The sequence below is a fragment of the Oreochromis niloticus genome, linkage group LG8 (assembly GCF_001858045.2).
Source record: "Oreochromis niloticus isolate F11D_XX linkage group LG8, O_niloticus_UMD_NMBU, whole genome shotgun sequence".
In the NCBI taxonomy this organism is placed as follows: Eukaryota; Metazoa; Chordata; class Actinopteri; order Cichliformes; family Cichlidae; genus Oreochromis; species Oreochromis niloticus.
The window spans coordinates 30,432,010-30,444,135 of NC_031973.2; the positions used below are offsets into that span (position 1 = coordinate 30,432,010).

Sequence of the window (12,126 nt, forward strand, 5' to 3'; positions counted from 1 at the left end):
GGCCTTCTGCAGTTCATTTGTAGAACTCTGGCAAGTTTCATCTTGTTCATCTTTGCACAAAGCAGCAGATACCGGCCCTCCCCATCATTCGTAACATCTGGTTTAAAAAAACAAAGATGGTGACACCGAAAATACTCAGTTTGATGCCTCAGTGCTTTGGAACTTCCCGTCGCTGATGTGGCTATATCTATCCGAAGTAATCAGTCTGTAGTTTGTATGCTTTTTTTCACCTTTCTCCCTTCCTTCAGAGTTGCCATGATGAAGAGGATGACGATGGAGAAGTGAAGAGTTTTGAAGTAGGTGATCAATCGGTCTTGAATCTTCCACTAGTCTCCTCAAGTTTTTAGCAGTTTCATTTTTAGATGGTCTGCAATGATATGTGTCACCTTTCTAACAAAGGAAAAAGAGATGGAGAAGCAGAAGCTGTTGTATCAGCAGGCTCGGCTGCACGACCGTGGCGCTGCTGAGATGGTGCTCCAAACCATCAGTGCTAGTAAAGGTAAGTCTTGCCTATCGCCCCTACTCTTTACTGTAACTCAGTGGTGGCAAATATATTATGGCCCTTGTGATAGAACCAGGCTGTCCAATCCCTATGCCTGCTTACTCATTGATGTGTTAAAAGTAATTTGTTCTGGATATGACTGTTTGGGAGCCTTCTCGATTTTTCAGTTGATTTTTTTTCTGTACTTCTCACATTATAACAATATGTGAACTGTAACCGATAATAATCAGGATGTGTTGATACCTCTCTGACATTCTGGTTTAAAAATATGCTGTGCAAAACATATTAGTAAAATAATAAAAGTTTTTGTTTGTGTTAGAATTCAATTGTGCCTTGTTATAAACAAATTTAAAAAGCTAACAAATGCTAGTGATAGTCATTTCACGTGGGTGTTCCTCTCCTCCAGGTGAGATGGGTCCCATGGTGGCATCTACTCTGAAACTGGGCATAGCTATTCTCAATGGTGGGAACTCAACCGTACAGCAGGTAATGCTTCGCTACTTCACTGTTATTTATATTGACTGCTGGATTATAGCTATATTATCTATTTTCAAATGTTATTTATACAAAGCATATTCAAGGTTACTGGTACGTGTGAAATATAATGCATCTATTCCACTGAAATTTAAAATTTTTCTCATAGATTTTTACCTCTCAGTTGTAAAAGGTTTTGTCATCACCCTGGGTGGACAGGCGACGTGGACACCTACATTTGTGAACTTGAGAATGATGCAACATAGAATTTTGAAATTGACACCATGGGTGTATCTATTAAAGATATCAGATGAGTTCAAATCTCAGTAACCTTGGCTTCAAGGTCGGGGTACAGAGGTCAAATTTTATGAAAATCTTGAGAATGCAGCGACGTAAGGGCTGAAATTGATACTATGGTGTACTGCAACACACCTTTGTGTTATGTTGCCCAGCAAGACACACAGTGTTTTAAGATGCACTGTTCTTTATTTACAATTTAGCCTTACCGGGTTGTTATCACCAGATTTCTCACTGAAGGTGCCTCCTCATACGCAGCCATCTGCTCTCAGTTCCTGTCCCTCCTCTAGGTCCTGGCACTGCCCCCTGAACCCACTGCACCACCCCTCCCCGCAGCTGAGGCACAGTCCACGGCCCACCACATAGCCCTACAAATTCCCCTGGAGAGAAAATCAGCCCCGACTATGTGGGCCCTGACCTGTGGATCACCTTGAACTTATAAGGCTGGCAAGCCAGATATGACTGGGTGATCTAGGCATTGACATCTTTCATGTGGTGGAGCCACTGCAGCGGGGCACGATCTGAACAGAGGTAATTCTGCATCCCAGGAGGTAATAACGAAGAGAGTCCACCACCCACTGGATCGCCAGGCACTGCCATGCTCTACCTGGTTTCTTGTTCTGAGAGTTTCCAACTGATGTAGACAGCGCGATGGTCGATCCCTCTTACTTGCTGGGATGAAACATCCCCCAGCCCTCTGCTCAACGTGTCAGTCTGCAGAACACAAGGGAAGAAAAAGTCCGGTGCGTCAGAGCCTTCATTACCTTACACTGTCTGGCACTGCTCCGTCCACTGGACAAGATCTGGTTCACCCTTTTAGGGGAGATCAGTCAAGGGACTGGTGACCTCCGCAAATGTTGAGATGAACCAATGATAGTAACCAGTCAGCCCCAGCAACCGCTTCACCTCCTTTTTGGCCCCGAGATGCGGGCAGCTTGCAGTGGTTGTAGTTTTCTCCATTTGAGAATGCAACTGCCTGCCTCCCAGGTGGTACCCCAGATACTGTACCTCCCTCTGTCCAACCGCACACTTCTTCATGTTGGCCGTGTGCCCTGCCTGCCCCAGGGACTCCAGGGCTGCAGGCCACCTGCTGCATATGATTCGATGTCACCATGGATGGTCCATGGATCCATGGATGATCATCCAGCTAGGCAGTGGCGTATGCAGCATGTGGACAGCATCCTGTCTGTGAAGTGCTGGAAAGTGGCTGGGGCTCTGAACAAGCCAAATGGAAGTGTGACCATTTGGTACAATCTGTATGGACTGGAGAAGGCCATTTTTTTTGTCCAGAGACAAGTCTGCCAGTAGCTCTTGATTAAATCCAGCATAATGATAAAACGAGCAGTACCTAACCAATCCATAAGCTTGTACCTGAGGCATGGGGTAAGTGTCAAACTGTGACACCTCCTTCACCTTGTGGTAGTCCACGCAGAACAATATAGACCCAGCTTTCTACACCACAAAAACTATGGGGCTACACCAGATGTTTTGTGACTCTTCTATCTCCAGGATAACAGCCAATTCTTTCTGAATAATTTGTCTTTTCTGCTTAGGCAATCTATAAGGGTGTGAATGCACTGAGACCCCAATGCACATCTCAAAATGGTACTCTGTGAGAGTGGTGTGACCATGCAGGGGAGAGCCTGCAACCCTGTCCGACTGCACCTTTTCATAGTCAACATCCCACACTCACTCTGTGACCAATAGTTCTTGCCGCTTGGCAGGTAATTTTGAGATGGATAAAGGGAGCAATACAAGTACTTTAACTCCCAGTGAAAATTATCTCAGCCAAGCTCCCCAATTGTACAGGTAAATGGTCTGTATTTGTATAGCGCTTTATTAGTCCCTAAGGACCCCAAAGCACTTTACACATTCAGTCATCCACCCATTCACACACTGGTGATGGCAAGCTACATTGTAGCCACAGCCGCCCTGGGGTGCACTGACAGAGGCAAGGTTCTGTCAGTGGCGCCACCGGGCCCTCTGACCAATGGGTGAAGTGTCTTGCCCAAGGACACAACGACCGAGACTGTCCAAGCCGGGGCTCGAACCGGCAACCTTCCGATTACAAGGCGAACTCCCAACTCTTGAGCCACAATCGCCCCTTCTGCTGCTGATGTTCCTGGGCCTGGATCAGATTTTCTTGTCTTAACCTTCCCAACAGGTGTAGCTCTGCTGTCAGGTCCAGAACATTTCATTCTTTGCCAGGTTTGGACCTCCACTTCCTTCCACATCCTTCCACTTTTCCTTAATTAGGTCCAACACCCCCACGACTTCCTGCTGAACAGTAACTGAAAAAGAGAAAATTCTGTGAAGGCCCAGGGATCCTCCCAGACTGCAAAAGATGAGAGTCTAGCCTGCAATTTCTATTTCGCTCATCCTAATGAATACACTTAAAAATTATAGAATTTCCAGTCTAGTTCAACCGCTCTACCAACCCGTCATTCTGAGGGTGATGGATTCTTGGCCAGACATATTTGATGGACAGTAATTAAACAGTTCTCTTAGTGTACAAGACATGAAGCCCTGGTCAATCAGTATCTCTTTCAGGATGCCACTACTTCAGAATATCTGTTGCATAATCCACCAAAAGTAATACAAAGTGATATCCTCATGCACTATGGTGAAATGGCCAGATGAGATCCATGCCAATGCGCTTAAATGGACCCTCCATTAGTGGTAATGAGTACAACAGCTCTCTTGGAATGGCCGGCTGGTTCGATAGCTGGTATCCTGGGCTGGATGCACACCATAGGCGCACATCCCCTCAAATGCCAAAAAAAAAAAAAAACAGGCCATGATTTGTTCCCTTTTCTATTGCATGTGACCAGTAATTGGGTTATAATGAGCTGCCTGTAAGATCATTTCTCAGTGGCTTTTCTGCACCATCAACTGGGTGTGCCTGCGTGGAGCCCGAGTCCACCAAACCTTGCGAATCCGATAACTTGAGTCTGTACTCACTTGGCACCTTACCAGAGTACTGTATACTCCTGGACCAGAGGAAGTTGCTGGAGGGCCAGTGACATGGAACACTCGCCCCATCTCCATCAGCGGGCACTCCCAGTGGACATGTCCCAGCCGCAACTCCAGCACTCCTACCCCAACAAATGTGCTGCTCTCGTTGAGGGAAGCAAGAGAACCCACACAGGGAGAAGCGTCATTACATGTTGGTGTCATTAAATGTTGGTGTCATTAAATGTTGGTGTCATTAAATGTTGGCAGCCAGTGCACTACAGCTGCTGGCTACAGTGGGACCTCACGGGGCCTCCTCCTCCGGGCCCGGACAAGCCAACTTGCTGCCAGCTGCGGCTGCCACACCAGCTCCTGCGGCGCCAGGTGATCCTCAGCCAGTATCACATGAAAATGGACCCCATTCCACTTTTCCCACTGTGAGCCACCTCGTGAACTTCTCCAATGTTAGCATATTCAGCAGCCTTTCCCCTTCATTGGGCCAGTCTGCAGGCACCTGGCCACCGCCTTATGGAGCCACCTGGCATAGGCAAATGGCCAATCCCTCAGCTCCATCCAGAACCAACAGGAGTGGTCTTAGGGTGGTGAAGCAGGTCTAGGATCACTCAATGGACATCAGGAAAGTAAGTTTTTGCTACAACCAGAAGGCTAAGTGCTGCCATCTGGGCCTCCCTGATGATCTCCAACTCTGTTGGCCAGCCTCCCATCACACTGCCCTCTAAACCAACTGCACCACCCCTCCCCTGCAACTGAGCCACAGACCCCACCCTTCCACACAGATCTACTAAAAATCTCATACGAGTCTGAACCTCATTGACCTTGACCTGAAGGTCAAGGTTAGAGGTCAAGTTTTCTGAGAGTCTTATGAATGTGATAATTTGAGAAGTAAGTCATCCAGGACTTTGACACTGATAACATAGGAGTAGTAAAAATCTCGGACAAGTTGACCTCAAAGTTAGAAGTCAGAGATCAAGTTTTGGAAAACCTTGCGAATCCGATAACTTGAGAAGAAGGGATGTAGGATTTTGAAATACATACTGTAGGTGTATCTACTAGGAGGCTGAGGGGTACCACCACCAGTATTTTTATTTTAATGACAGATGTAGACTGTTTTTGTCAAATCTGAGTAAACTCCAGTATCTTATTGTGCTTTCACTGTGTCATCTTTAACAGAAAATGTTAGATTATTTGAAGGACAAGAAGGACGTGGGCTTCTTTCAGAGTCTGGCTGGTCTCATGCAGTCATGCAGGTATAAATAAGATTTCCTATTTCAGGGCTGAAGTAAGTATTTGTTGTCATAATGTAGAGGGTCTAACTCTTTGTTGTGTTATGTGAAAAAAAGAGAGATGTGATACAAGTAGTTTTCCATGCACCAAGACATCTCCACTGCCTTCTATACTGTGTTATGCCATCTTGAGCAGTAGTGAAGATATGTAAGGATACTCTTTGTAAACTTAGATTCAGCTTTCACTACTGTCGATCTGGTCACCAAACCTACTGGCTTACAACTTTCACACCTGTCTACCACTGGGTCAGTGACCTTCTGACTAATCGCGTCCAGATGGTTAGATTAGGCCCCTGCTTCTCTTTCACTGTCACATTGAACACCAGCATTATTAAGCTGTGTGTTGAACCTCCTTTTACATCCTCTCTACCCTCTGCATCCCAATCAATTTTCCACATTACAACTAAGTTTGATGATGAGAAGACTGTGGTTGGCACATCTCAGAAGAACATGTGACAGCCTTTGTAGATGAAGCCCCAGGATGGATACAGAGAACAACCCTTAGCTCTACCAAAACCAAAGAACTCATGATAGATTACTGGAGGCACAACAAATATCATAACCAAATACACATTGATGGAGACTGTGTGGCAAAAGTTCCTGTCTTCAAGTTTCTTGGTATACAAGCTTTAGAGAATCACTACTGGTCCAGAGAAAGCACTTATCAAGGCACTGCAGAGATTACACTTCTTGAGAAACTCCCCCTTCATTGCCATTCTGCATCTCTGTAAGATGTGCTGACAGCTAAGTAGCAGACAGAAAATCCCTTCAGAGGATCTTAAAGTCTTCCCAGAAACTAGCTGTACTCTAAACTCGCCTCTTTGGGGGAACTTTTAGCTCTCACTGCCTTAGCAGAGAAGAAAACATGATTCCATTTTGCACATTACCTGTTGAAGTTACTGCACTTTGGCAGACCATTCAGGTCCCTGTAATCATGAACAAACAGATTTATGAACTGTTTCTGTTCCAGAACCATACTAGAACTGAACTCTGCCAAACACTTATCTTGACTGACTGACCAGCAAAACAGTAGTTACCTTTGCATTACAAGTACATGCTTCACTCTACCGTAGTGCAGTAATTCATATTGTATTAAATTCTAGTTATTGTGTTCTCTTGTACTGTTGTGTGTTATATTTCATATCATTATTTCTGTTATATTTGCCAGCACCTTCTGCAAATTTGGTTGTACTTTGTGCAATGTTATGAATCTAATCTAATCTAGCGGGCAACTTTGTGTGCTCAGCACTTTTGTAAGTTTTTCAAGGAAATGGCAAACTGTACAAACTCTTTTAGCAGGGTTTAAATTATTGTTGTTTCTCTGAAAATATCATCACCATTGATCCAGCAATGAATTTTAGTACAATTTTGCACTGAATAGTTTAAAATTCAGACAACAATATGTAAAATATTTCAATAATTTAATTGGATCTTAAGCATTTTAGCTAACAAAGAAGCTTTGTAATAGTAAAAGACCATCACAATAAAGAAGATATCAAGAGCTCAATGCTTATTTATATGTTGAGGTTGTTGTCATTTTGGCTACAAAAGTTTTACTTGGTTCTATTTGCTGACAGTATTATTAGGAAGGTAGTAAAAGGCACAGTTGTAGCAGAGAGAAAAAAAAGCCACCAAACAACTCAAATAAACCAGATGTCAATTTTGGAAGAGTGTATGTCAGCCTGACTCAGCAAATGTACAGACCATACACACATAAAGGAGATGGACAATGGGGCATTCAAGACAACAATGAAATAAAAACATTGAAAACCACATGAGAGACCAATATTCAACATAAACCAGGAATAAAACTGCTGGTCAGAGACTTGCACATATGGGATAAATCCACGGAAAAGGAAAACACTCATCAAACAAGGGCAAGGCAAGAACACGAATAGAGCAGAAATGTGATGGATGTAGTGATTCACACTATATTTGTCTTTGTTTTAGTGTTCTGGATCTAAATGCATTTGAGAGGCAAAATAAAGCAGAGGGACTGGGAATGGTGACAGAGGAAGGATCAGGTAAGATTCCCTGTGTTTATACCTTTTGGACTAATTTTGAAAAAATACATTTACAAAAACCAAACATTATCAAACATTTCTTTTTCCGGGATGGAGTTGATGACCTTAACTTTCTATTTATTGAAAGCATAGAGAATGTTAATATTAAAATACTTAACTTATCTAGGTCTAGTTAAAATATTTAATTAACCCAATGATGATCAGTGTAAAGCTGCTTTTAAAACAACACAATATTCTGAAATAACCTTCAACACTGTAGAAACACTAAGATTGTAGAGAGCCACCATTTATTTTTCACATTGCTCGTTATAATCAATAAAAGGTTTTTGGTTTTTTCCTGTGTAAATGAGGTGGTAATTCAGTGTTGCTGGTTCACGTGCATTATCAAGTATGATTTTCTGATGTACAAGTGTGCTGATGATTTGTCTTGTACATCTCTTGTTTGTAAACATTACAAAGACTTTTCAAACCATAAAAATATGTCACCACTCTTTCCAACTCCATGAAAAAAGTACAGTATTCCTCTTAGTTTGATTAGTAATATAGTAGTCAACACATTAAAAATTATAATTTGATTATCTAAATATAAAAATGTATATTAGTGTTACTGGCAGTGTTTTATACAGTGTTTCACCTTGTACAGTGCGCCTATCCCTGAAGACTACTTTAAGAAATGATAAGAAAGCTAGATTTCAGGCTACGTTGAAGACTAAAAGTCATACCAAATATTGACTTTCAAACTGATTAACACTGTACAAACTGTTTTTGCCTGTCTTTGTCCCTCAGGACTTTTACATAGTACTGTAAATGCATATTATTGATGACAAAAACAAATAAAAAAGGTTCTGGTGGTATATTTTTATACATTTTAGGTTTTCTTTAATACATATTTTTTTTATTCCACATTGACGAAAAAAAGAGCTCTTTTCCCTATATGTAATCTTTTCCTTGTTTCTTACTTTCTTTCTTACTTTCTTTCTCTGTTCTTTCTTCCCCCTGTTTCCTGTTCTTATTTTGGTTTACTGCACTTTCTTTCCTCCCTCAGTCATCACTCATGAGCGTGGTAATTATGCCTTCTGCCATTTTCTTGTGTGTTGGTTGGCCTCTCTCGCTCTCTCTCTCTCTCTCACACACACACACATGCACACACGCACACACACACACACACACACACACACACACATGCACACACACACACATGCACGCACGCACACACACATGTTGTGTCAGTTCTGTCCAGGTCCTGAGTGTGGACCTCCAAAGAATGTTCTCAACCTGCTCAGTGCTTGAAGCAACTTTTTTTGCTTCAGCCATTCTAGAGGTGGCCAGTTATTACCAAAGTCTTCTTGGTGCTTTTTATAATACCTCTGGGTCTGTAACGGATCTTTGTAGAAGATCTGTATTGAAGATATATAAGTATTACTCCCCTTGTAATTTTAAGGTAAAATGTATCTTGTCATTCTTTTAACAATAAGCAAACTCATTATGATACTTTGATGATGAAGAGTTTTAAAAAATAAATAAATTTAAAAAGAAAAGAAAATCAAGACAAGGCAGAAGTGGTGGATTCACAGTCTTCCTGCCACAACCTGCTGACCTATGGCTCCCCTCATGATTTGTACAGTGTCTGGCACATTGTGGAAATTAGAAAATGACTAGTAGTCCCCCCAGCACAGCACACCTCCATCTGCCACCCACACCCCCGAATCTTACAGTTAAACTTATGTCAGCTGATTGTTGTGTCTCAGTACTGGAGATTGTATCGTGCTGGTTGTTAATTGTTGTGAATTGTACAACTCCCCTCTGTGTTCTCAGCCACAATTTCTGTCTGTTTCTGGCATTCAGGGCTGCAATGAATAGATTGACTATGTCTGACCAGATACCAAATGAAATTGTAGACTAGACCTCTATCTTAATGCACACATTAAGATTTTAGAATAAGGTATTGTATGTCTAGTTAAAGGTGTCACGGGTCATCATAAACCTACAGACTGTTATCAGTAATTTAACACAAACAGTGCTGCAGCTTTCAGCTCAACATGTGTTAAAGCATCGTTCAGCTCCTGCTTTGGTCTGCAGCTTTCCAGTTTGGGTTTTAAACATTAACATTCACCAGGTCACCCAGCAATTAGGGATAGGGTTAATTTCATTTTAGACACATGGTAAACAAACCTTTCAAGTCTCTTACATATTTTTTTCACCTCAAAGTTCTGATATAATATTTTTAAAAGGTTACATGTATATAGTTGTTGAAAAGAAAGTACGCCCCTTTGAATGCAAAGATCATAATTGTCCTTATCAGGTTCTAAAAATATTTAAATACAACCTCAGATGGACATCACATGACATACTGAATGATGTCATTTATTTAACAAACTGTAAGACAAAATGCAGAAGCAGCATGTGATTATTAGATCTGCAATAACTGACAAGAAATAAGCAGGAAGGTCCTGCCACGGCATTTCAATCAGAATGGATTCTGGACTTTGACTCGGCCATTGCAAAACCATGATAGTTTTGTTTTTTAGCTGTTCTCTTGAAGATTTGCTAATGTACTTTACTCATTAACCTGTTACATTGGCCCTGTTTGGGCTGTCAAACAGAAGGCCTCCCAAATATTTGACTCGAGAGTAGTGGTATACAGAGGAGTTCATGTTGTCTGCAAGGTGCGCTGGTCCTGTGGCTGCTAAACAAGCCCCTTCACCGCTGTGCCTTTAGTAGTTGGTATGAAGCGTTTGTGTCGAGATGTTGTTTGGTTTCGCCAGATGTGCATTATGGACTGATATCTCCAGTTTGGTCTTGCATGTCTTAAAAACATTTAGCCTCATTTACAACAGTGTGTATTCAGAAATCAGTGATTCATGAATTTTTTGTGCCTGAATTTGTTTGTACTATATGAACATCCACTCCTTAAAAACTCATCTAAGAGGTGACAAAGACCTCAGAACAATATCCAAAGAGCTGTAGGCCTCACTTGCCTCAGTTAATGTTCATGACTCCGTGGTGAGAAAGAGACTGGGCAAAAATGGCCTGCATGGCAGAGTTCCAAGACAAAAACCACTGCTGGTAAAAGGAACATAAAGGCTTGTCTCAGTTTTGCCTGAAAACATCTTGATGATTCCAAGACCTTGGGGAAAATAGTCTGGGGTTGATAATCTGAAACATCTAAATGTGAAAAACATATAAAAAATAGGAGCTCAGGAAGGGGGCAAACAGTTTTTCACACCACTGTATATCCGTGATCTCCTTCTTATAGTCACTGCCCATAGCTCATGATCATAGGTGAGGGTAGGGATATAGATCGACCAGTAAGTTCACAAAAGAAATGTAGACTGGCTGGGCAAACTCCCACGCACTCTGAAATATCCGTAGGAGGATGAAGAGCTGGTCCAGGGTTCCACGACCAGTACGAAAACAGCACTGTTCCTCCTGTATCCGAGGTTTGACTAAATGATGAACTTTCCTCTACACTACTATAGACCTTCCCAGTGAGGCTGAGGAGTGTGATCCCCTGTGGTTGAAGTACACACTCTAGCCCACCTTCTTAAAGCCCCAGGGGCACCTCTGCAGATTTCCATGCAATGCGTCAACCAGGACAACTCAGGGCCTTTAGGAACTCAGGATTCCTGACCACTTTGAGGCAGTCTTTTTCCATGGCCTCACTGAACTCCTCCACACATAAGATTTTGCTTCATCTATCACCCGAGCACAAAAGCAGCTGAAAGGTATGTGGCTCTGCTGGTACCTGTCAGCTGCTTCCAAAGTCCCTAAGGCTACACAAGCCTGTAGGACTTCTTCAGCTTGATCGCTCTCTTCACCTCCAGCACCCACCATCTGGTTTGGGGATTAACATCATGACAGGTACCAACCACCTTGCTCCTTTCAGCATGCTGAACAATGGAGGTTGTTGAGCAACCCCCAACAACCTCCAACAACATTCCATCGTCCCTCGGAAGGCTGAAGGTGAGAGTCGAAGATCTCATGAACCAGGGCTTCTGGCAGGTGTTTTCAGTACACCTTCACAATTCTGTCCAGCATCGTTCGCCGCCACCTGATTAAACCCACCGCCAGGTGATGATCAGTTGACAGCTCAGTTCCTCACTTCACCTGATTTTCCAGAACATACAGCCACAGATCTGATGATAGGGTCTCAAATCAATCATGGACCAGTGGATCTGATCATTGAAGTTTCCCAGTAGGACATCTGAGTCACCAGATGAAGCACCCACCCAGTGACTCCAAGAAGGCTGGGTACTCTGAACTGTTGTTTGTGTTTATGCCCCAAATGACAGAACCCATTTCCTGACCTGAAGGCACAGAGAAACAACACTCTCCTCCACCAGCCAAAACCAATGTACAAGCACAATGTAAATAATGAAACAGTACGTCTTGTGTGTTGTTCATCTTAAGATGGATTTCACTCATTTTAAGACCTGATAAGTGTTTTTTTTATGACCTAATTATATAAAGCCTTCAAATTGAAAGGGATTACTTTCTTCTTGATGACTAACACACAGAGACACTCAATTATTATATATGTATATTATGCACTGCTTAAAGTTAAAGGAACACT

The 12,126-nt window shown here is 42.5% G+C and overlaps 1 protein-coding gene across 3 annotated transcripts; it reads left to right on the forward strand.

The window, feature by feature from the left end:
• The first annotated feature begins 450 nt into the window (after nt 1-450).
• LOC109199204 (ryanodine receptor 2) lies at nt 451-8,971 on the forward strand. Of its 3 annotated transcripts, none has more exons than XM_025909549.1 (5): nt 451-499; nt 909-988; nt 5,417-5,493; nt 7,480-7,553; nt 8,599-8,971. In XM_025909549.1, exons 1-5 carry the CDS (start codon nt 469-471, stop codon nt 8,841-8,843), a joined length of 507 nt encoding a protein of 168 aa, XP_025765334.1. In that variant the 5' UTR covers nt 451-468; the 3' UTR covers nt 8,844-8,971. The 3 variants fall into 3 exon arrangements, with proteins under 3 accessions (XP_025765334.1, XP_019210082.1, XP_019210081.1); XM_019354537.2 differs by lacking the exon at nt 8,599-8,971 and adding an exon at nt 8,340-8,427; XM_019354536.2 differs by lacking the exon at nt 8,599-8,971 and having other exon boundaries at nt 7,480-7,853.
• Nucleotides 8,972-12,126: the final 3,155 nt, after the last annotated feature.

Bases quoted from the DNA above. Each gene is read 5' to 3' on its own strand.
- LOC109199204 (XM_025909549.1), top strand. From the start codon at position 469: ATGGTGCTCCAAACCATCAGTGCTAGTAAAG. The intron at 5,494-7,479 runs GTATAAATAAGA...TCTTTGTTTTAG, and splicing joins GGTCTCATGCAGTCATGCAG to TGTTCTGGATCTAAATGCAT. The intron at 7,554-8,598 runs GTAAGATTCCCT...TTCCTCCCTCAG, and splicing joins GGTGACAGAGGAAGGATCAG to TCATCACTCATGAGCGTGGT.